Source organism: Lithobates pipiens, unplaced genomic scaffold, assembly GCF_037356315.1.
Source record: "Lithobates pipiens isolate NorthernLeopardFrog02 unplaced genomic scaffold, aLitPip1_a1.2 Scaffold_18, whole genome shotgun sequence".
NCBI lineage: Eukaryota > Metazoa > Chordata > Amphibia > Anura > Ranidae > Lithobates > Lithobates pipiens.
In genome coordinates, this window is record NW_027507758.1 from 545,763,534 (window position 1) to 545,787,170 (window position 23,637).

The following is a 23,637-nucleotide window of genomic DNA, read 5'->3' on the forward strand; positions in this document are numbered from 1 at the left end:
TCCGAACAGGCTACTCTGTAGCCTGCTCGGATTGGCTTTGAGAGTCAGAGAGGCGCGGGCTGATGATGATACAGCCTCTGCCAATCCAAGCAGGCTTTGTATTCATTAATAGAATACATCGCTCGCCGTGATTGGTTTCAGCAAAAGCAGGAAGAAGGATATGGCGCCAGCTCCTGCTCCAGCAAGAAGGACAGAATATCAAGCGTCGGAAGCCTTGGAAGGGGGTCGTCTTATACGGTAAGTACAATAAAAAAATGCTTAAACAACAGTAAGATTAGGGGGTCGTCTTATATGCCCGGTCGTCTTATACACAGGCATACTTCATGTGAACTTTAGAACCCTATTAAAGTCTATGGGACTCCAACGTTCAAAATCTAAAGTGCTCATTTTAAATGCTAATATGCAAGTTACTGTCCTAAAAAGTGTTTGGGGACCCAGGTCCTGCCCCAGGGGACATGTATCAATGCAAGAAAAAGTTTTAAAAACTACCGTTTTTTCGGGAGGAGTGATTTTAATAATGAATAAAGTGAAACAATAAGAGTGTAATATTCCTTTAAATTTCGTACGGGGGGGGGGGGGTGTCTATAGTATGACTGTGAAGGGGCGCATGTTTCTGGTGCTTAGAACTGTCCCTGCACAAAGTGTCACTTATGCAGGAAAAAAAGTCCTTTAAAATCACTCGCAGCTATTATCAATTGTCGGCTCCGAAATACAGAGAACATTCATTGAAAGTCATTGATAAAAACATAAATAAATAAATAAAAAGCATGGGGGTCCCCCAAATTCAATTACCAGGCCCTTTAGGTCTGGTATGGATATTAAGGGGAACCCTGAGTCAAATTTAGGTCTGGTATGGATATTAAGGGGAACCCCGCGTCAAATTTAAAAAAAAGTTGGATGCAGGGTCCCCCTAAAAATCCATACCAGACCCTTTATCCGAGCACGCAACCTGGCAGGCCGCAGGAAAAGAGGGGGGACGAGAGAGCGCCCCCCTCCCTCCTGAACCGTACCAGGCCACATGCCCTCAACATTGGGAGGATGCTTTGGGGGTCTGTGACCCCTCAAAGCACCTTGTCCCCATGTTGATGTGGAGAAGGGCCTCATCCCCACAACCCTGGCTGGTGCTTGTGGGGGTCTGCGGGCGGGGGGCTTATCAGAATCTGGAAGCCCCCTTTAACAAGGGGACCCCCAGATCCCGGCCCCCCCTATTTGAAATGGTAAGGGGGTACAAAAGTACCCCTACCATTTCACAAAGAAAGTGTAAAAAATAGTTAAATAAGACAAACACACTTTTGAAAAATTCCTTTATTAAAAATAAAAAAATAAAAAAAAGATTCCAGCGGTGGTAATCCACTCTTGCTATCCAGTGACGGACGATCATCTCTCCGGGGTCCAGCAATGGCTCATCTGAATCAGCGCAGCGAATCCATCCATCTTCTGTCTCCACGGAGGAGACACTGCGGGGATTCCGGCGCCCTGACGTTTGTTATATGCGGAGGGCGGGGCCACCCGTCACCTGACCCCGCCACCCTCTGACGCAAGGGGAAACACGGGCTTCCCTGTTACGTATGGGTGACCCCGCCCCCCTCTGATGTAACGGAAACCTGCCTGTGTTACTATTACTACTTATTTAACTATTTTTTACACTTTCTGTGTGAAATGGTAGGGGTACAAAAGTACCCCCTTACCATTTCAAACAGGGGGCAGCCGGGATCTGGGGGTCCCCTTGTTAAAGGGGGCTTCCAGATTCTGATAAGCCCCCCGCCCGCAGACCTCAACCACCGGCCAGGGTTGTGGGGATGAGGCCCTTCTCCGCATCAACATGGGGACAAGGTGCTTTGAGGGGTCACAGACCCCCAAAGCATCCTCCGAATGTTGAGGGCATGTGGCTTGGTACGGTTCAGGAGGGAGGGGGGCCACTCTCTCATCCCCTTCTCTTTTCCTGTGGCCTGCCAGGTTGCGTGCTCCGATAAAGGGTCTGGTATGGATTTTTAGGGGGACCCCACGTCAATTTTTTTTTAATTTGACGCGGGGTTCCCCTTAATATCCATACCAGACCTGAAGGGACTGGTAATTGAATTTGGGGGACCCCCACGCTTTTTTATTTTTTTTTATTTTTTTATCAATGACTTTCAATGAGTGTTCTCTCATAATAGCTGCAAGTGATTTTAAAGGACTTCCTGCATAAATGACACTTTGTGCAGGGACAGTTCTAAGCACGGGAAACATGCGCCCCTTCACAAGCATACTATAGACACCCCCCTCCCCCCCCCCCCCTTACGAAATTTATAGGAATATTACACTTTTATTGTTTCACTTTAATCATTATTAAAATCACTGCTCCCGAAAAAACAGCCGTTTTTAAAACTTTTTTTTGCATTGATACATGTCCCCTGGGGCAGGATCCAGGTCCCCAAACACTTTTTAGGACAGTAACTTGCAGAATCTTTTCTCTCTGTCAAATCTTTTTTCTCTGTCGAATATTTTCTCTATATAATCTTGGACTAATAGAGGTAAGGTTAGGCACATTCGACCACAGGTTCTATAGACACAGATTGTTATTGTCAGAGTCACGTCGAATCTCCTATTCTATATCGAACTGTTGTAACAACAAAAACAAAAATAAAGCATTTATTTATGTTGGATCTTTCGTTTTTCGGATTCTGTGCTTTCGTTATCGTTTGTCAAAATGAAAACGAAAATAGCTGAAATTCGGATGAGAATGCATTCGGACGAAAACGAATGCACATGTCTGATTCTGAATCATTGCCATGCTTCCAGAACTAATCTCACCATAAACAGCCCCAGAACCATTGAAAAATTACTAGAAGGAATGTGACCAAACTAAGAGCTGCATTATGTTATAATCAAGTGCCATGTTGCCAGCAATTTTGTTCCAAGAATTAGTACTTTGTCGCCAGATGGGACATATTACCCAAAAAAGTTTTATGATGTCCCAATGTCAATGCTAGCAGAGAAATAATACAGCAAGCATGGCTATTGTGGGAAGCAAATTAAAGAGGAAGTAAACTCTCCCACTCTGATGCTTCTTTTCATTTAGTCCATTATAATAAGTCATTATCAGACTATAGCCACTGTAATCCAGCCCAAATCGCATATTACTTACTGTTTAAAGAAACTTTAAAAAACTTGTTTCCAGGGGTTAGGCAGCACCATCTTAAGTATTGTTTTCTGAGTCCACAGTGGAGTGTATTTCCGCCCTTACATTGAGCACTTCCTGTACTGTTAACCAAGCCTCCTTCTCAATCCAATGTTTCTATGGCAACCCTGCTTCCCTGTTCATAGCTTACTTGTTTATTTCATAGTATTTACTTGTGCCGATGTCTAATGTTTCCCTTTGTCAGACTTATCAGCTTCAGCTGATAAGACTGCAGTAATGGCCACGTTTAGACTGTATGTCATGTCACATGGTCACATGGAGTGTAGGAGGAAGCTCTGAGTGATTAGCAGAGTTCAGTGTTGTGCCGTAGGAAGTCCTGATAACAAATAGATAAGACATAGAGAGTGTGCCTTAAATCGGGGAGATCTGGGCATGCTCAGTGACTTCATTCTACAGAACAACAAGGATTAAAACAATACTAAGTAAGTAAGGAGATATCTACAAGCAGTGTTCATTTGTTTTTTTTTATGCTGATTTACATGGGACAAAGTTGTGAGGAAGGGTTTACAACCACTTTAAATGTGTATGACTGACCTGTTCAAAGAATCATCCTACTATTGCCCTTTTGTTTAAATCGACATCAATTTATCTTATCTAAATGTTTTCCCCACTACTAGGGATGAGCAGAATGATATATTTTTTTTCAAATATAGATTTTCTTTTTACCAAAACAGAAAAACTTCACAGAAATCTTCCCAAGTTTAGCCAAAATTTCAGGGAAATTAAAACTCTCAATTTTGCTCATGCTTACACACTACATTTCTGTATCCTGTTATTCTCGAAATAGATAGGAATTGAATTATGGAGTACACTACTTATGTCTGCTGTCAGAAAAAAGCTGGAGGACAATATGGAGCACAGCACCTGTCTAATGGAGAGAGCTGTGAGATGTAAATCCATGCCCTGTATATTTACAAGAAAAAAAACTCTGATATTTTAAAAGGCTTGGTTCCAGGTAGCCATAGAGTTTTTAGTGGGCCTGATGCATGTCATTAACTCCTGGATGTAAATTGGAGGCACGGTACTGGTAAATTGTCCCCTTTGTCTATTTAAATGGCAGATTTTCATGTTTAACTGAAGTATACAATTAAACTTTATTTCTTCCTCTACGATGACAATTTTTATGTTTTACCATGTGTGCAACAAATAACAAAATATTTTAGTAGATCTATCACCAAAAATGGATTTTATATAACATATATAAATGTCTTTCATTAAATTATTTTCTTCCCATGTTTGTTTTTACTTTCCACATACTACTGAGTAGGCATACTGTAGTTCCAAATTACATTGACAGCATTTAAAATGTTTTCCTGCACCGTTGCTATTTCTGAGATGCATCTTGAGCTTGTCAGCAGTGTTAACAACAAGATAATGAGCTCCTAAATTAGGACAATAGGCAATTTGAGTCAATCATCTGACTATGCAAATTGTTTCTGTAATAAAATTAGTCTACATAACACGGTAAGTTTGGACTTGATTGATGAGTTGTCAAAACCTGTAATATCATCCAGGCACTGAGATCCCCTGAAATATCAAAGTTAATTTTGGCTGCAAGAACAAGAACATTAACTTTTTTTTGTTAATTGTAGCTAATTTATACACTGTGTACATCTCTCTCTCTCTCTCTCTCTCTCTCTCTCTCCCCCCCCTCCCCCATACAGTATCTCACAAAAGTGAGTACACCCCTCACAGTTTTGTAAATATTTTATCATATCTTTTTATGTGACAACACTGAAAAAATGACACTTTGCTACAATGTAAATTTGCTGTCCCCTCAAAATAACTCAACACACAGCCATTAATGTCTAAACCGCTGGCAACAAAAGTGAGTACACCCCTAAGTGAAAATGTCCAAATTGGGACCAAAGTGTCAATATTTTGTGTGGTCACCATTATTTTCCAGCACTGTCTTTACACTCTTGGGCATAGACTTCACCAGAGCTTCACAGGTTGCTACTGGAGTCCTCTTCCATCTTCCTTGACAGCATCACAGAGCTGGTGGATGTTAGAGACCTTGGGCTCCTGCACCTTTCATTTGAGGATGCCCCACAGATGCTCAATAGAGTTTAGGTCTGGCGACATACTTGTCCAGTCCGTCACCTTTACCCTCAGCTTCTTTAGCAAGACAGTGGTCATCTTGGACGTGTGTTTGGGGTCATTATCATGTTGGAATACTGCCCTTTGGCCCAGTCTCCGAAGGGAGGGGATCGTGCTCTACTTCAGTATGCCACAGTACATACTGGCATTCATGGTTCCCCTCATGACCTGGTTGCCGCCACACACTCTTGACCCCATCTAAACAAAATACGTTTATTTTGGTCTATTCAGACCACAGGACACGAATCCAGCAATCCATGTCCTTAGTCTGCTTGACTTCAGCAAACTGTTTGTGGGTTTTCTTGTGCATCATCTTTAGAAGAGGCTTCCTTCTGGGACAACAGCCATGCAGACCAATTTGATGCAGTGTGTGGCGTAATGGCCTGAGCACTGAAAAGCTGACCCCCTACCCCTTCAACCTCTGAAGCAACACTAGCAGCACTCATATGTCTATTTCCCAAAGACACTCTCTGGTTATGATGCTGAGCACATGCACTCAACTTCTTTGGTCGACATGGTGAGGCCTGTTCAGGGTGGAACCTGTCATGTTAAACCGTTATATGGCCTTGGCCACCATGCTGCAGCTGCAGCAGGTCTTGGCAATCTTCTTATAGCCTAGGCCATCTTTATGTAGAGCAACAATGTTTATTTTATTTTTTTACAGTTTTTTGCCATTAAGTGCCATGTTGAACTTCCAATGAACAGTATGAGAGAGTAAGGGTGATAACACCAAATTTAACACATCTGCTCCTCATTCACACCTGAGACCTTGTAACACTAATGAGTAAAATAGCTAATTGGGCTAATTAATTATTATTATTATACAGGGTTTATATAGAGTGAACGGTTTGCGCATCGCTTTACAACGTTAGGGCAGACAATACAGTTACAATACAATTCAATACAGGAGGAATCGGTGGGTCCTGCTCATTAGAGCTTACAATCTAAGAGGGAGGGTCAAGTGATGCAAAAGGTAATAACTGTGAGGGATGATCTGATGAAAAAAATAAAAAGAACAGTTGTTAGGTAAGGGCAGGATAGGCTTCTCTGAAGGGAAACGTTTTCAGGGATCTCCTAAAAGTGGATAGAGTTAGAGATAGTAAGACAAATTGGGGTAGGGAATTCCAAATGGGACAGGCTCGGGAGAAGTCCTTGCGGCAAGTATAGGAGGAGGTGACAAGGGGCGCTATAGAGCAGAAGGTCCTGGGAGGAACAAATATATTGTCCCGCGTTCAATCAATGAAACCAGTGGGTAAAATATGAAGCAGGCAGCAGTGAGACCTACAACAGGAGGAATTTTCAAACATAGAAAAACCTTGTGACAACAGTTTAAGGTAGGTTCTTCTCAGTACCTACATGACTGTACCTCTGTAAACAAAGCTAGCACAATTAAGACATGATTTGATGAGTTTGGCGTAGAGCAGGAGTCTCCAAACTATGGCCCTCCAGTTGCTCAGGAACTACAATTCCCATCATGCCTAGTCATGTCTGTCTATGTCAGTGTTTTACAATGCCTTATGGGACCTATAGTTCCACAACAGCTGGAGGGATGTAATTTGGAGATCCCTGGTGTAGAAGAATTTCATTTGACTCTCAGAACCTGATTGCAACTCTATTAAACACTTTGTGATATAGTACCTCGGCGCTCAAATGTTTTTTTAGTTTTTAGCACCCCTTGCCCTGGGCTGACTAAATTCGGTGTATAGCTCTGTTGTACCCATGTGCAATTTGTTTGTTAGGTTTGTTCTGCCTCTGGAAGAATGTTCCAGAAATTGTGTTGTAGGGTCAGTCAATGGATTATGAATATTTATCTGACCTTAGCCAATCCTTGAGAGGGAGGCTCAGAAGGTGTTTGAGGGGGTTTTAACAGAGCTCTCTTTCCTTGGGTCTCCTCCCGGGAAGCAGTTTGTGTGTGATACAGGAAAAGCTGCTCCTGCTAGGCCTCAGCATATGCAATGGCTGAGGGCCTAAAGGTAACTGGACTTAAGTAAACTTGCTGGTGGTGAACACTGACTTTGTAAAGCTGGGCTGGAGAGGGAAACCTTTCATTGAAGATTGCAGGAGAGCTGCCACTGGCCATTTTGAGTAGAACCTCTTGCCCATAGATCCAAGATTACGGTAATATAAGGCTGCTACTGAAAGATCCAATATTGCCAAAAAGGGACTTTGTTTGAGAATCTGTCCTTCAAAATTTGAATGTGTTCTTTTAAGTAACCTGCACCCTCATCCCTCCTTTTTGCTTATATTCCAGATCTGCAATAAATCCTATAAGGTACACTGGAGGAATGGGGTAAAATTTGGGATAACACAAGTAGATCTACCATCTGTACATGGAGAGTTGAGAATGTACCTGGCAGGTGTCGGCAGGGGCCTGACCAGAGGCGGATGGAGACAAAGTGGTGCAAGTACCAGAGCAGAGTAGATGGATGACACTCAGGAAGGATAGTGAAGAAAGAGCCAGGAAGGCCGGTCCTGGGCTGAAACATCCAATAAGTACACTCTGTTGTGTGATATTGTGGAAACCAGTATGGGAACAGCATTGCTGGAGCAGAATGACGCTCCTAGCTGCCAGGAGAAAAACTCCTCCAGTAAGGGCGGGAGTAAAGCCAAGGGAAAGCAAAGACAGATTTTTATGGTAGGTGACTCAATTATTAGAAGGACAGAGAGGGCTATTTGTCAAAAATACTGTAAGCGCCAAACTGTACATTGTTTACCGGGCACTTGCGTTTGGTGGATCTGGTGGACAGATTATTGGGAGAGGCGGGGGAGGACCCAGCTGTCATGATACATGTTGGCACCAATGACAATGTCAGAGGAAGTTGGAGCATCCTGAAAACGTTTTTAGGGACTTAGGAGCTAAATTGAATAATATGACCTCCAAGGTAGTATTCTCAGAAATAGTATCCCGAGCCACATCAAAGAGGCAGCGGGAGATTAGGGAACTTAACAAGTGGCTGAGGAGCTGGTGTACAAAGAAGGGGTTTGGGTTCCTGGAGAAATGGGCTGACTTTTCTTTAGTAGGGATGGACTGCACTTAAATGGGGAAGGTGCAGCTCGTCTGGGAGAGAAGATGGCCAAAAAGTTAGAGGGGGCTTTTAAACTAGGTGACGGGGGAGGGTCCAGATGTAGAGACAGCCAGTGTGGAACAAGGTTCAGCAAGTAGTATTGGGGGCATTAGTGGTAGGGAGACTAAAATACCTAAACCCAAGGTAAGTATGTTGACAAATCCAAATTGCAGCCTCTTAACCAATAAGGACAAAGAATGCGACCAGACAAAACTCTGAGGCTTATACACTAATGCTAGAAGTCTGGCTGACAAGATGGGAGAACTGGAGCTGCTGATGTATGGGGAGGATTTTGATTTTGTGGGAATCTCAGACACTTAGTTGGCAACCATCCAGGGGTATGTCACAGAGATAGGGAGGGTAAAAAAAGGGAGGGGTATGCCTGTCACATCAAGAATGATGTGCAAGTGAATGTGAGAGACGACATCACAAATGAAGTAAGGGAGGAGGTGGGGTCCTTGTGGGTGGAGCTTCAAAGGGAGGAAACTAAGGGAAAAACAATACTGGGCATATGCTATAGGCCCCCTAACCAGATAGAGGAGGGGGAGGAGGACCTCCTATCACAGTTTGGAATGGCGGCAAGGATGGGAAGTCTCATTATAATGGGGGATTTTAATTATCCAGATATAGAATATGGGCGGAAGAGACTGCACATTCGTCCAAGGCTCGTCATTTCCTAAATATTTTCAAGGACAATTTCATGCATCAGATGGTGAATGCACCCACAAGAAACAATGCGTTACTAGACCTACTAATTACTAACAATACAGACCTGATCGCGGATGTGAAAATAGGGGGCAACTTAAGAAACAGCGATCACAGGTAAATTCGTTTCAGTATAAATCACAGAAATAGGAAGCACAAGGTTAATACAAAGACACTGAATTTCAAAAGAGCCAACTTCCTTCAACTCTTTACTAGAAGATATTAAATGGGATAAGATCCTAGGAAAAAAGAACATGGAGGAAAAACAGGAGTGCTTTAGGAGCATAGTAAAAAAAGGTATTGGCCAGTGCATTTCAATGGTAAATACATTTAATGCAGCTCAACAAAATCCGGGGTGGCTCAACTCCAATGTAAAAATGCATATAAAAGCAAAAGAAAAGGCCATCAAAAAATACAAAACTGAGGGGTCATTGGCAGCATTCCAACTTTACAAAGATTGCAATAAGAAATGTAAGGGTGCAATCCAGGCAGCTAAGATAGAACACGAAAGGCACATAGCAGAGGAAAAAATATCCCAAGAAAGTATATAAATAATAGGAAAGCCAGAGCATATTAGCCCCATATAGGATGATGAATGGAATTTGGTTACAAAAGATGAAAATATGGCGAAGGTTTTGAATAGACATGTACACTGCCAAAAAATCTGTTTGTTTTCATTTTCATTTCATTGTTTTTTTTTTCCGGGTAATACGTTATGATCGCAATTAGTAAATTTGTATTTTTGTACATTCGCACATTCGTAAATTTGTTCGGATACAGCATTCATTATTTTGGATAATTCGTAACTTCGGATAAATTTGTATTTGATACATTCACTATCAACCAAATTTGAAAGGGAATTCCAATACCTTCCAATAATTTAATAGTTAGTAATAGTTAAGTTATTATTAGTTAATTATTATTTCAGATTTCCGAATTTCCAAATTTACTAATTTAGGAATGTACAAACGTACGAATTTACACATGTCCAAATGTACGAATTTAAGAATGTACGAATTTACAAATTTTTGAACATTCAAATTCAGGAATGTACAAATTTTCAAATTTTCGAACATTCAAATTTATGAATATTCGGAAAAATTTGTCAAATGGGTTTTTGTTAATTCGGATATTTACGAATGAATGAATTTGTTGAAATTCGTTAAAAAATGAATTTGGAAAGAATCGAATTGCACATGTCTAGTTTTGAATATATTCTTCTCCTCGGTCTTAACAAGGGAAACAGGGGATACAGTAATCAAGATCGTAATTTTAATTTTCATAGCATGTCACAGGAAGCACCCTCATTGCTAACAGAAGATAGAATTAGAAATAGATTTGAAAAATTTAAAGCATAAGTTCACCTTCAGCACTAAAAATCAAATTCCTTCATAAATCATGCCTAACATTGATAACACTCTTAATGTGCATAATATTTTTTTTTGTAAAAATTACTCACCACTGAATTCTGCATATCCCATTTTTGTTAATCATTTTACAAAATGCACTGAAAGCTTCTCTTCTGCTTCCTACTTCCTTCTGAAAAAGCCTTCTGGGATTGTAGTTCACTGAACTAAGAATGGGGAGTTGTATGAAATTTCAGAAAAACTGGAAAGTCCCAGTATACATGTGTCTATATATATATATATATATATATATATATATATATATATATATATATATACACAGGCATACCCCACTTTTAAGTACACAATGAGGTTTATTTACTAAAGCTGGAAAGTGCAAAATCAGGCTCACTGCATAGAAACCAATGAGCTTCCAGGTTTTATTACAAAGCTTAATTGAACAAGCTGGGGTTAGAAGCTCATTGGATTCTATGCAGAAGTGAGGCTGATTTTGCACTTTCTAGCTTTAGTAAATAAACCCTATTGTGTACTTAAAAACGGGGTATGCCCGTATATATATATATATATATATAATATATATAAAATATATACATATAGTGTATATCAAAACTATTTCTTCTTTATCAATACTCTGCCAATACTCTGCAATATATATATATATATATATATATATATATATATATATATATATATATATATATATATATATATATATACGGTATATATATATATATATATATATATATATATATATATATATATATATATATATATATATACCGTATATATATATATATATATATATATATATATATATATATATATATATATATATATATATATATATATATATATATATATATATATATATATATATATATATACCGTATATATATATATATATATATATATATATATATTTTTTTTACCAAATGTTCAGTCTTTTTTGATTTATAGCGCAAAAAATAAAAAACCCAGCGGTGATTAAATACCACCAAAATAAAGCTCTATTTGTGTGGAAAAAGGACAAACATTTCATATGGGTACAGTGTTGCATGACTGTGTAATTGTCATTCAAATTGTGAGAGCACCGAAAGCTGAAAATTGGTCTGGTTAGGAAGGGGGTTTAAGTGCCCAGTGGTCAAGTGGTTAAAGAAAAGCTGTTTTATTTTGCAACATTAACCACTTCAGCCCTGGAAGAATTTATCCCCTTCCTGACCTGAGCACTTTTTGCAATACGGCACTGCGTCGCTTTAACTGACAAATGCACGGTTATGCAACGTTGCAATAAAACAAAATTGACATTCTTTTTTCCCAAAAATAGAGCTTTCTTTTGGTGGTATTTGCTCACCATTGCAGTTTTTATTTTTTGCGCTATAAACAAAAAAAGGGCGACAATTTTGAAACTCAATATTTTCAAATTATCAATATTTTTTTACTTTTTGCTATAATAAATATCCCCAAAAAATATGTAACCACTTCAGCCCCGGGAGATTTTACCCCCTTCCTGACCAGAGCACTTTTTGCGATTCAGCACTGCATTGCTTTAACCTCCCTGACGGTATGATTCAGTCCGGTTTTAGGTGCTGAAAGCGGTACAATTATTTTGCATGGGAATTTGGCGTTTTATTTTGTAGTCCTGTAATTCTTAGGAATAACTCTCTTAAATCTGTTCAAACCAGAGTCTAGCAGACATCCCGTGTATGATAAAGTTTATAATATAATAAAGAATACTAAAAATTATTCAATAATGTCATCAAATCCAAAAACACTGAAAAAGGGACACTTTTTGGTTGCTATGGACAATCTCCAAATTCCAGGCAGAAAAAACAGTATTTATAATATAAAAGTGCATGCAGGGCACTGCACAGACCACTAGGGACAAAGGGGGTGTGTATTTTTTAATACAGCACTGTAATCTGTAAGATTACAGTGCTGTGTGTGTTTTGTGTATTTTTACTTTTTTTAATTTGCCGCCGTTCTCCGCTCCCGTGCGCCGTAACGTCGCAGGGAACGGAGCTCGGCGGCATTCGGCACTGTGAATCGAGCGGAGGACAGCTCGATCACACAGCACGGGGGACATCGCTGGATCCAGGGGACAAGGTAAGTAAGTCTCCCTGTGTCCTCCCCTGCATCCAGCGAAGCGATCCCGAGTCTGGCTCGGGGTTACCGCTCCTGTAATTAAAATCCCAACCCGAGCCAGACTCGGGATTACCGCTAGGGGGGTAAACTGACAATTGCGCGGTCATGTGACGTAGCATCCAAACAAAATTGACGTCCTTTTTTCCCACAAATAGAGCTTTCTTTTGGGGGTATTTGATCTCCTCTGCAGGTTTTTATTTTTTGCGCTATAAACAAAAAAAGAGAGACAATTTTGAATAAAAACACAATATATTTTAAGTTTTGCTATAATAAATATCCCCAAAAAATATATATATAAAAATATATTTTTCTCTCAGTTTAGGCCGATGTGCCCCCTAGTGGCTGTCTATGTTACCAATGTAACATGACAGTGATTCGCGCAACCGAGCCATGTTGCCGCAGTACAACTGCGGCGGCTGGTCGGCATGCGGTTAAAAAAACAAATTTCTTTCTCAGTTTAGACCGATATGTATTCTTCTATATATTTTTGGTAAAAAAAATCACAATAAGTGTATATTGATTGGTTTGCGGTTGCGCAAAAGTTATAGCGTCTACAAAATAGGGGATAGATCTATGGCATTTTTATTATAAATTTTTTTTTATTAGTAATGGCGGCGATCTTCGATTTTTATCATGACTGCGACATTATGGAGGACACATCGGACACTTTTTTTTTTTTAATCTTTATTTAACAAAACATTTTTTACATTTTTATTCATTCAACATTTACAAATTAATTTCCTATTACACAATAATATCGGGTCACTTTTTATGTTACAAAACTATCAATTACCAATCCATAACCATTTTTATCTTAGTTCCATATTTATTCTCTTATTCATTCTATATCCCTATTACTTATCTATCACCATTCATACACATTCACACTCTCCCCCATTCACAAAAAAAAATAAAAAATTCCCCCACCCCCCTATCCTACCACCTTCCCCTATCTATAGCTCTCTCACCTATCTTCATCAGGGTTGTCTTCTTAAATTATTGCTAAGTAATAATGATGATGTTGTTTAATATTCTTCCCATTTTTGGCATGCTGACATTACCTGCCCCCTCAGACCTGTTTCAATTAACATTCTTTCCTCCAGGAAATGCATCCCGTCCATCTCTGTTATCCACTCTATTGAATCTATTGAAGGGGTTATCTACTTTTTCCATTTTCTTGCTATGACCGTTCTTGCTGCTGTTATAAAATGTATTAACCCCCCTGGCGGTATTCCCGAGTCTAGCTCGGGGTGGAGATTTTATACCAAAAGCGGTAACCCCGAGCCAGACTCGGGACCACATCGCTGAATGCAGGGAGAGGTTACTTACCTTGTCCCCTGGCTCCAGCGATGTCCACCCGCTGTACGAGCAAACTGTGCACCGCTCGATCCATTATGGAGCCGAGTTCCATTCCCTGCGAGCGCTGCGACGCTCGGGGACGGAGAATGGTGCCAAATTCAAAAAGTGAAACACACACATTACATACAGTATAATGTAATCTTACAGATTACATTTCTGTATGTAATCATTTCACATCCCCTTTGTCCCTAGTGTTCTGTCCAGTGTCCTGCATGCAGTTTTATAATATAAAACTGTTCTTTATGCCTGGAAACTGGAGATTGTCCATAGCAACCAAAACTGTCCCTTTACATCAAAAATGGTTTTAGACCAGCTAGAAAACAGCAAATACATTAGAATCAACTGCAGAATTGGGGGATAGCGATTTGTGGGGAGATCCGTCGGCAAATACTGAAAAGTAATGACAGTGACAATTCTGCAACTGAGCAAATTTCAGTGTTTTTGATTTGATTACATTATTGAATCATTTTTATTATTGTTATATTATTATTTGGTATAATTATTTATAGTTATTTATTATATTATAATTTATGATTTCATTTTTCAAACTTTATCATACCCGGGATGTCCGCTAGACTCTTGTTTGGACAGATTTAAGTATTGAGTTATTCCTAAGAATTATAGGACTACAATATAAAACGCCAAATTTTCATGCAAAATAATTGTACCGCTTTCAGCACCTAAAACCTGAAATAATCATACCGCCAGGGAGGTTAATATCCCTTTTTTATACTTTTCACTGATCCTGGAATCATAGACAATATAGAGATCAAAAAATCTGGTTGTATATTATTCCCTGTCATGTCCCAGTATATTTTATATATTTTCTTCCAAGACCTCTGAATCTTGGGGCAAAAATACTAGATATGTGTCATTGTACCTGTCTCACCTTGGCATCTCCAACAGATGTCGTCATTCTCTGGGTTAATACTATGCAAGTCTATTGGACATCTATACCACCTCACTAATAGTTTGTAGTTTCTTTATTGGTGTTTACTAGAAACCAACATCTTATGTGTTAGTATAATTGCCTTATCCTATTTTTCTTTAGGGATAACTATCCCTAATTCTTTTTCCCATTTTTTAATATAAGTCAACTCAACTTCATTATTATTTGATATTAAATATTTATACACATTGGATAGATTATGTGTTGGTTTCTGTTCTTGCAAAAATAATACTTCCAGTGCTGTCGGTGCTCTATTTAATGTCCCCATCTTTTTCAAGCCAATAATATATTCTTGAAGTTGCCTATATTGCATCCATTTCTTCTCATATTCCCTGCCCAGGGTTTCCAACTGGGGGAGTCTACCATGCTCCATTGTCTGTGTGATCCTTGTTGCCTCCCCTCTCTGCCATTTGAGGAAAGTCATAGCCTCTCTAGGTGGTGGGAATTCAGGATTGCCAAAGAGAGGTGTCATTAGGCCCACATAGGTGGACCATATTCCCCACTTTATCAAAGCATCCCATACCTTCTATGTTGACCTAACCAGAAATGGCATCTCTTCCTTCGGGGGCCTATTCTCCCTCTTTATCCATGGGAGCGACGTTAATTTTGTACCCACAACTTCCTCCTCAAGTTTCACCCACTGTTTACATTCCCTATTGTGAAACCATGCATCGGACACTTTTGACACTATTTTGGGACCATTGTCATTTATAAATCGATTGGTGCTATAAAAATGCATTTATTACTGTATAAATGACATGGGCAGGGAAGGGGTTAAACACTAGGGGGCGTTCAAGGGGTTAAGTGTGTCCTAGGGAGTGATTCTAACTGTGGTGGGGGTGGGCAACCACTGACATGACAGCGATCACTGCTCCCGACGACAGGGAGCAGTAGATCCCTGTCATGTCACAAGGCAGAACAGGGAAATGCCTTGTTTACATAGGCATCTCCCCATTCTGCGGCTCCGTGACGATCACGGGACACCGGCGGACATCGAGTCCACGGGACACGCAGGCACGGTCACGGAGTACGTGGTGGGGTGCGCGCACTCACAATGCCGCATCTTAAAGGGGACGTACAGGTACGCCCATTTGCGCAGCTGTGCCATTGTGCTGAAGTATATCGTAGTGCACTGGTTGGCAATCGGTTAATCCTATATTGTTACATCGGGGAGCTAGAATTTTGAGAAAAAAAAGGGAATAAAGGTTGAACTAAGCCCTCAAATCTGCTCGTCCATTCTAACACTCCCCTCCCCCAGCATGAGAATTCTGCTGTCCTAATGTGCCCCCTGTATTTCTTCATACAGAGTGGGGGTGCTCTAATGCAGAAGGTGTGTTACTGTGAGATCACCAGATGAAAATGGGAAAAAAGCCAAAAAAGGAAAAATTATGCAACCACCAAATCTAATGATTGGTAAACAGCAATATATTACATTTTTGGTTTGGGGTTTAATATTTACATTTTAACATTATAAGACTTCATCTGAATATGATGATAAAAAAATAAATCTCTTTAACAAGTAAAATATATAAATAGGAATTTCCAAATTAGCAATTTAACAAATTACCTAATTTTGAAATCCCCAAAAATTCTGGATTCAGGCAGGATTATTTTAGTCGAACATGCTGAAACTGAATAGCAGGCTGGAGGTTGTATGCTATTTATGTCTTCGAGTTCACTTTGAGGGAAAAAACTCAGCAATATCGCTTTGAGTAAACTTTCTATTTTAACTGGATAAAGTAAGATGACTGTGCAGTTCTCCCCAGCCATAACCTGTCAGCTTGCAGCATTATCAGTAGCTATTCATGCAGCACAGGAGAAACAGTCCACATATGCCAATTTTCCCTCACTTGGCAACCTTTTGTTACCCACTTGAGGGAGCATCTCAGACCTGCATCTCCTTTGCATAAGTGAGTTGAACTGCAGTTCAACAGATGTCTGGGGAATATAAAGGGCCAGTAGTAATATGATTAGTCTTTCAATAACAGAACATGCTTGGCTTGATTCTAGAAATATCTCCTGATTTTTTTTTTTATTATCAAAGGAAAACTGGCCCAAAATAGTAAATAAAAATATATTTAAAAAAAATGTTTATGCCCTTATCATGTACCACCACCAAAAAAATGGACTATTGCGGCAATACTGCATATGTGGAAGAAACAAAAGTACTTATTTTGTTTTTTGTTTTTTTGTGTAGGAGCTGCTTTGTTTGTTCAGTCCATTACTTTGCTTCTCAACCCTTATAATAGCCTCAGCTCCCTCTGGTACACCTGGCAATAGTGTAAGTGCAATGGCCGATGAGAAACACACACGTTATGATAAAACACAGAAATGATCTTTACTGCAATATTTCTGTGGAATAATAACAGATAATAACAATGTATATTCAAGTAATCAACTAGAGAGCAATAACGGAGCTTTAAGAGCAATATAGCTCTCAGTCCTATGTTCAAGCTGCTTTCAGGGGATTCCAAACCTGAGAATGCCCCCAAGAGCAGGGACACACTAAAAAGGTAAATAAAGCAAAATGTGACCCTTTAAATCGGATTGGTTATCTTGCCTCGGGTTTGCTCTAGGAGTCCAGGCAGGAGGAGAGCAGAGGAATGATTCCCTTTGTGTCAGGCCCTCTTTCCTGTTCCTTTCCTGTATTTTTTTTTAATACTGGCAAAAAAGGTCCTTAACCACTTAAGGACCGCCGCATGGCAATGTACGTCGGCAGAATGGCACCGACAGGCACAAGCACGTACATGTACGTGCTTGCCTTCCAGCGGGTGGGGGGTCCGATCAGACCCCCTCCTGCTGGCTGCGGTGCTCCGTTTAGCTTCGGGAGTGATCGGGGATGAGGGGATGGCCGTTGGTTTCTGGCCATCCCCTCTCGATCGCTCCTGGCGAATGAGAAGCTTCCCCCGCCTGTGTAGTGTAAACACAGGCAAGGAGGAAGTGATGTCATTCTCCTCGGGGTGGTCTTTTTGACCGGACTGCGAGGAGAACACAATAGTAAGTGCACCAACACTACACTGACACGTAGGTACACATAGGCACACAAATCACCCCCCCCCCCGATCGCCCCCCTGATTCCCCCCCACCCCCCCCCAGTCATTGCAGTGATCATTTATTTACTGATCACTGCATTTAGTGTCAGTTGTGATTTTGTACTATTTTGACATTTTATGGCCTTCGAAACTGTTATAGGTAGTGAGGAGTGAAATCAAAAATTTGCACCCTTAGAAATCCTGAAGGCAGTGATTGGTTTTCGGGGTCCCGTACGCGGCTAGACTCCAAAAAAGTCCCACATATGTGGTATCCCCGTGCTCAGGAGAAGCAGCAGAATATATTTTGGGATGCAATTCCACATAGAACTATGGCATGTGTGAGCAATATATCATTTAGTGACAACTTTTTGTAAACTTTTTTTTTTTGTGTCATTATTCAATCACTTGGGACAAAAAAAAAATATTCAATGGGCTCAACATGCCCCTCAGCAATTTCCTTGGGGTGTCTACTTTCCAAAATGGGGTCATTTGGGGGGATTTTGTGTTATTTTGGCATTTTATGGCCTTCGAACCTGTGATAGGTAGTGAGGAGTGAAATTAAAAATTTGCACCCTTAGAAATCTTGAAGGCAGTGATTGGTTTTCGGGGTGCCGTACGCGGCTAGACTCCCAAAAAGTCCCAGATATGTGGTATCCCCATACTCAGGAGAAGCAGCAGAATATATTTTGGGGTGCAATTCCACATATAACTATGGCATGTGTGAGCAATATATCATTTAGTGACAACTTTTTGTAAACTTTTTTTTTTGTGTGTCATTATTCAATCACTTGGGACAAAAAAAAAATATTCAATGGGCTCAACATGCCCCTCAGCAATTTCCTTGGGGTGTCTACTTTCCAAAATGGGGTCATTTGGGGGGATTTTGTGTTATTTTGGCATTTTATGGCCTTCGAACCTGTGATAGGTAGTGAGGAGTGAAATTAAAAATTTGCACCCTTAGAAATCTTGAAGGCAGTGATTGGTTTTCGGGGTGCCGTACGCGGCTAGACTCCCAAAAAGTCCCAGATATGTGGTATCCCCATACTCAGGAGAAGCAGCAGAATATATTTTGGGGTGCAATTCCACATATAACTATGGCATGTGTGAGCAATATATCATTTAGTGACAACTTTTTGTAAACTTTTTTTTTTGTGTGTCATTATTCAATCACTTGGGACAAAAAAAATATTCAATGGGCTCAACATGCCCCTCAGCAATTTCCTTGGGGTGTCTACTTTCCAAAATGGGGTCATTTGGGGGGGGGTTTGTACTGCCCTGCCATTTTAGCACCTCAAGAAATTAGATAAGCAGTCATAAATTAAAAGCTGTGTAAATTCCAGAAAATGTACTCTAGTTTGTAGACGCTATAACTTTTGCGCAAACCAATAAATATACGCTTATTGACATTTTTTTTACTAAAGACATGTGGCTGAATACATTTTGGCCTAAATGTATGACTAAAATTTAGTTCATTCGATTTTTCTTATAACAAAAAGTAGAAAATATCTTTTTTTTTTTAAATTTTCAGTCTTTTTCCTTTTATATCGTAAAAAAGAAATAGCGCAGAGGCAATCAAATACCATCAAAAGAAAGCTCTATTTGTGGGAAGAAAAGGACGAAAATTTCGTTTGGGTACAACATTGCATGACCGCGCAATTACCAGTTAAAACAGTGCAGTGCAAAATTGTAAAAAGACCTCTGGTCCTTAGGCTGATAATTGGTCAGGGGCTGAAGTGGTTAAGTGCACTGTGTTTGGACGCCAAACACAGTGCGACGCCAGACACAGTGCACTTAGGGGAAGCACCACGTCTATGCAATCATGAGATTGCAGAGGTGGATCTTCATTTGCGGGTGTTTAGCCCACCTTGCGGCTATTTCTGAAGCTTTCTGAAGCGATTAGCTTCCACCTGGCGCCTGTAGTGTCTATTACTACGGCTGGGCGGTTTGATTGACATCTCAGTTTGATGTCACTTCCTGGTTTCTTTATCCTATTGCACCCAGGAGAGAGGAAACAGGAAGTATGAGAGGACGGACCTCCCCATCACCGCTGTGGAAGGAGACACACCGCTGGAGAGGACAACACACAGCAAGGTAAGTACCGCTGTGTTGCTTTTGGGGGACACAGGCATGGTTGCATTTGTTGGACACAGGCATGGCTGCATTTGGTAGACACAGGCATGGCTGCATTTGGGGACACGGGCAAGGCTGCATTTAGTGGGCACAGGCAAGGCTGCATTTGGGGGACACAGGCATGGCTGCATTTGGGGGACACAGGCATGGCTGCATTTGGGGGACACCGGCATAGCTGCATTTGGTGGACACAGGCATGGCTGCATTTGTGGGACACAGGCATGGCTGCATTTGGGGGACACATGCACGGCTGCCTTTGGTGGACACTGGCATGGCTGCATTTGGGGGACACAGATAAGGGTGAATTTTGAGGACACAAGCATGGCTGCATTTGGGGGACACAGGCATAGCTGCATTTGGGGGACACAGGCATGGCTGCATTTGGTGGACACCGGCATGGCTGCATTTGGGGGACACAGACAAGGGTGAATTTTGGGAACACGGGCATGGCTACATTTGGGGGACACAGGCATGGCTGAATTTGGGGTACACAGGCATGGCTGCATTTGGTGGACACAGGCATGGCTGCCTTTGGTGGACACAGGCATGGCTGCATTTGGGGGACACAGACATGGCTGCATTTGGGAGACACATACAAGGCGGCATTTGGTGGACACAGGCAAGTCTGCATTTGGTGGACACAGGCAAAGCTGCATTTGGTGGACACAGGCAAGGCTGCATTTGGGGGACACAGGCTGCATGTAAGGAGAGACTCCTCTGGGGACACCTGATGGCATCTGGTGGCAGGCAATGTGGCTAGTGACACACTCAGGGCTCCCATGGATTCTGCATTATGGTGAGCTGAATGATTTTATATTACAATGTAATAATAGAAATAATGTGCTTCAATCATCCTGACACAATAACAACCATGGTGCCAGGATGATTGAAGTGATAACACCAGGTGTTTGTAATATCTTTATCTTCTGAATGTTAAATTTTATAGAATACACATATTTCTATTGTTGTGTAGGTTCTGGGCCTGTTGTCCCTCCATCCCTCCCTCCCTCTCCCTCCATCCCTTGTTCATCTCAGACGCTAACCACACCATCTTAGAACCACACCCATTTTCACCAAGTGAGAGGGGTCAAAAGGAACGGCGTCTGGCATCCCCCCATCCTAAAACTTCCCCAGCCGCCACTGCTGTATACGTGGCCCAAACAACACAACTGGCCCAGCTTATCACGTGAAACAGGCAGGATCCTCCTCAGCAAGGTGAGAGGACAGTGATGTCTGTATACAGTGTCCCAGAAATGAATAGCCTTATACCTTATCCCTGTGGCACTACAAGTGACTACCAGCAACAATGTCTGTATACAGTGTTCATACTCCTCCTATGGTGTCTCTGTTCCTTGCAGATGGGCAAAATGCCCTCTCACCAAATCCCGTGGTCAAGGCCCAAACGAACGTCCTGGAACAGCAGCCTTTCCTGGTGACCCGACTAGTCGTCTCACTCTGGAACGCTTCACCGTTGGTACAGGTGCGCCTTGATATGCACTTGGAATCCCCCTCTCACAGCTTGTATGTCCTGACTGGCGGCTGAGGCCTGAATTTCACAGGGAGATCGTCTGAAAGACAGCATCTCTCCTTTGGGTCTGATCTCTTTCACTGCCTCATGGTGACTGAGCTCTCTTCAGGAATTAAAATTGAGTATTTTATTTTTTCCTCCTACAGAGAATGCTGGACTAGCTGCTCTGTGCTAGACATTCATACTCCAGAGTCCTTTGCAGCTGCTTCCTGCATCTTGTTAAAGTCCCACTGATTAGCTCCTGTAACTGCTCCTTTAATTGGCTTTCTTCTTCCTGCCAATAGTGACACAGGGGAGGCTGCAAAGTGAACAGCTCTGTGAGTCAGCTTGCAGTAGATTCAGTGAGTCAGTGAAACAGGGAGAAGGAGGGGGGGTGAAAAAGCCCATGCAGACATGGAAGGCAGCTCTCTCCCTCTTTCAGGCAGGAAAGCCTGTGTACATCATGACAGCCAGCGTGGAGGAGTCACAGATTATAGAGTGAGACACCCACTACACTTGCCCTACCTAAACAGACTGGGGGAGATTCACTAAAACTGGTGAGTGCAATATCCTGAGATGGAGGCTCTTTTTTTTTCCAGTTAAGAGCAATAACATACCTCACAGCCATGATATCACGTCTTAAAAACTTATTCCACAGTTTGGGAAGTTTGGATGGTGATAATCCTAGCAAGAATAATTTAGGAGTGAACAGAAGCTCAGACTTTCAGAGGTGCTTGAGCTGAAGGTGTCAGAAAGGCCTCCATCTCCACCAGGTGAGTTATGCTTGTGCCATAGTTGTTCCCTTATCTGTTACTTCCCTTAGGTTATGGTATATTCCTTTTGTTATTGAAAAGTGGGAGTGACTTAAAGAAAACTAGAAAATTCAGCCACATTGCAAGGGTTAACTGCTCATTTAGGCTTAGGGGCATAGAAAGGAAGTTTTATTTATTCAATCCTCCACTCCGCTGTGTTGCTAGACCAGTTTGCACATTGTCTTCTCACCCATAGTCCAGTAGTCTATGCTCCTGACATCATCAACACTGATGCAGGGTCCATAGTCCGGGGAACAATCCACCATTGGAGCATAGGAGAGCACTGGCTGCTAGGGAGTGGAGAATCGGGTAAATAAAAGTGTTTTTATTCTACCCTAAAATCAAAAAGCAATTAGCCCTTGCAGTGTGGCCACAGCACCACTGCAACTGAGAATTCTCAAATTTCCCAGAGTGGGGCTTTACGCTTCCCACAGTTTTCCACCAGTCCTATAATAAACTGAATTATTTTCTGGTATATGTCCATTACCCATGGTCAGGCTAAACAAACTTTCCAATGTTTGATCAGGCGGCTAGTGATTATTAGAATTAACATGTTATATAAAATGTGTATTAATGTTAACCAAGAGGATTTCTGGTATTGACACATGCTTGAGTGACATTACTGATCACAGAGCAATTTTGTTTGGAGTTATGGGCTATTAAAATGTTAAATATTATTAGAGACAATGCAATTTTTAGAAAAACTAATTGTTAACAAATAAGAAATGGAAGATGAACTGATTACACTTTGCAACCTCATCGTTACCAGTTGTAGACAATACAAGATGAAAATTGTCCTTAGCAATACAGTGAAGGATTAGTAAAATTGAGTATCATTGTGGCAGAATGACAGCATGATAGAAAACACAATTACGCTTATTTCAATCGTTTTGTAGTAGCTGCCTGAAAATGAAGGCTTTGTTATTATGGTTTCCTGTAGATCTTCACTTTGGTATAATTAGCATGTCTTCATATTTATCAATTAGTGGTTTTTGTTTCCAGTAAGAGTTCAACTCATGGGCATGATTATTGATTCAAAATGAAGCTGTAAATGAAAAAGTACCAATCTACTTAAGAACAAACTCGGAACAAAGGGTCATTCAGTGACATGATTTCTTAAAGTCAGCTTTAAGTGACTGGCAGACACTTTTAAAGATGTTTAAATGCATGAAATTATACTTTGGAGCTCCCATGAGCTTATGTTTTTGATTTTCCGAACCTGGGCAGCCTGGCTGTAGCCCTATAGTGAATGGTCCTGCAACCAAAGACTGGATGAAACATGGTAAGG

The 23,637-nt window shown here is 41.0% G+C and overlaps 1 protein-coding gene across 1 annotated transcript in view; it reads right to left on the minus strand.

Moving 5' to 3' along the window:
• LOC143986760 (large ribosomal subunit protein uL2-like) overlaps nucleotides 1-22,615 on the minus strand; it is a 33,474-nt gene extending 10,859 nt beyond the window's left edge. Inside the window, exons 1-2 of the mRNA XM_077485165.1 lie at nucleotides 22,540-22,615; nucleotides 22,155-22,221 (exon numbers count right to left, since the gene is read on the minus strand). Coding sequence (XP_077341291.1) covers nucleotides 22,155-22,221; nucleotides 22,540-22,615 — 143 coding nt within the window. The remainder of the gene's footprint in view (nucleotides 1-22,154; nucleotides 22,222-22,539) is intronic.
• Between the last annotated feature and the right edge of the window lie 1,022 nt (nucleotides 22,616-23,637).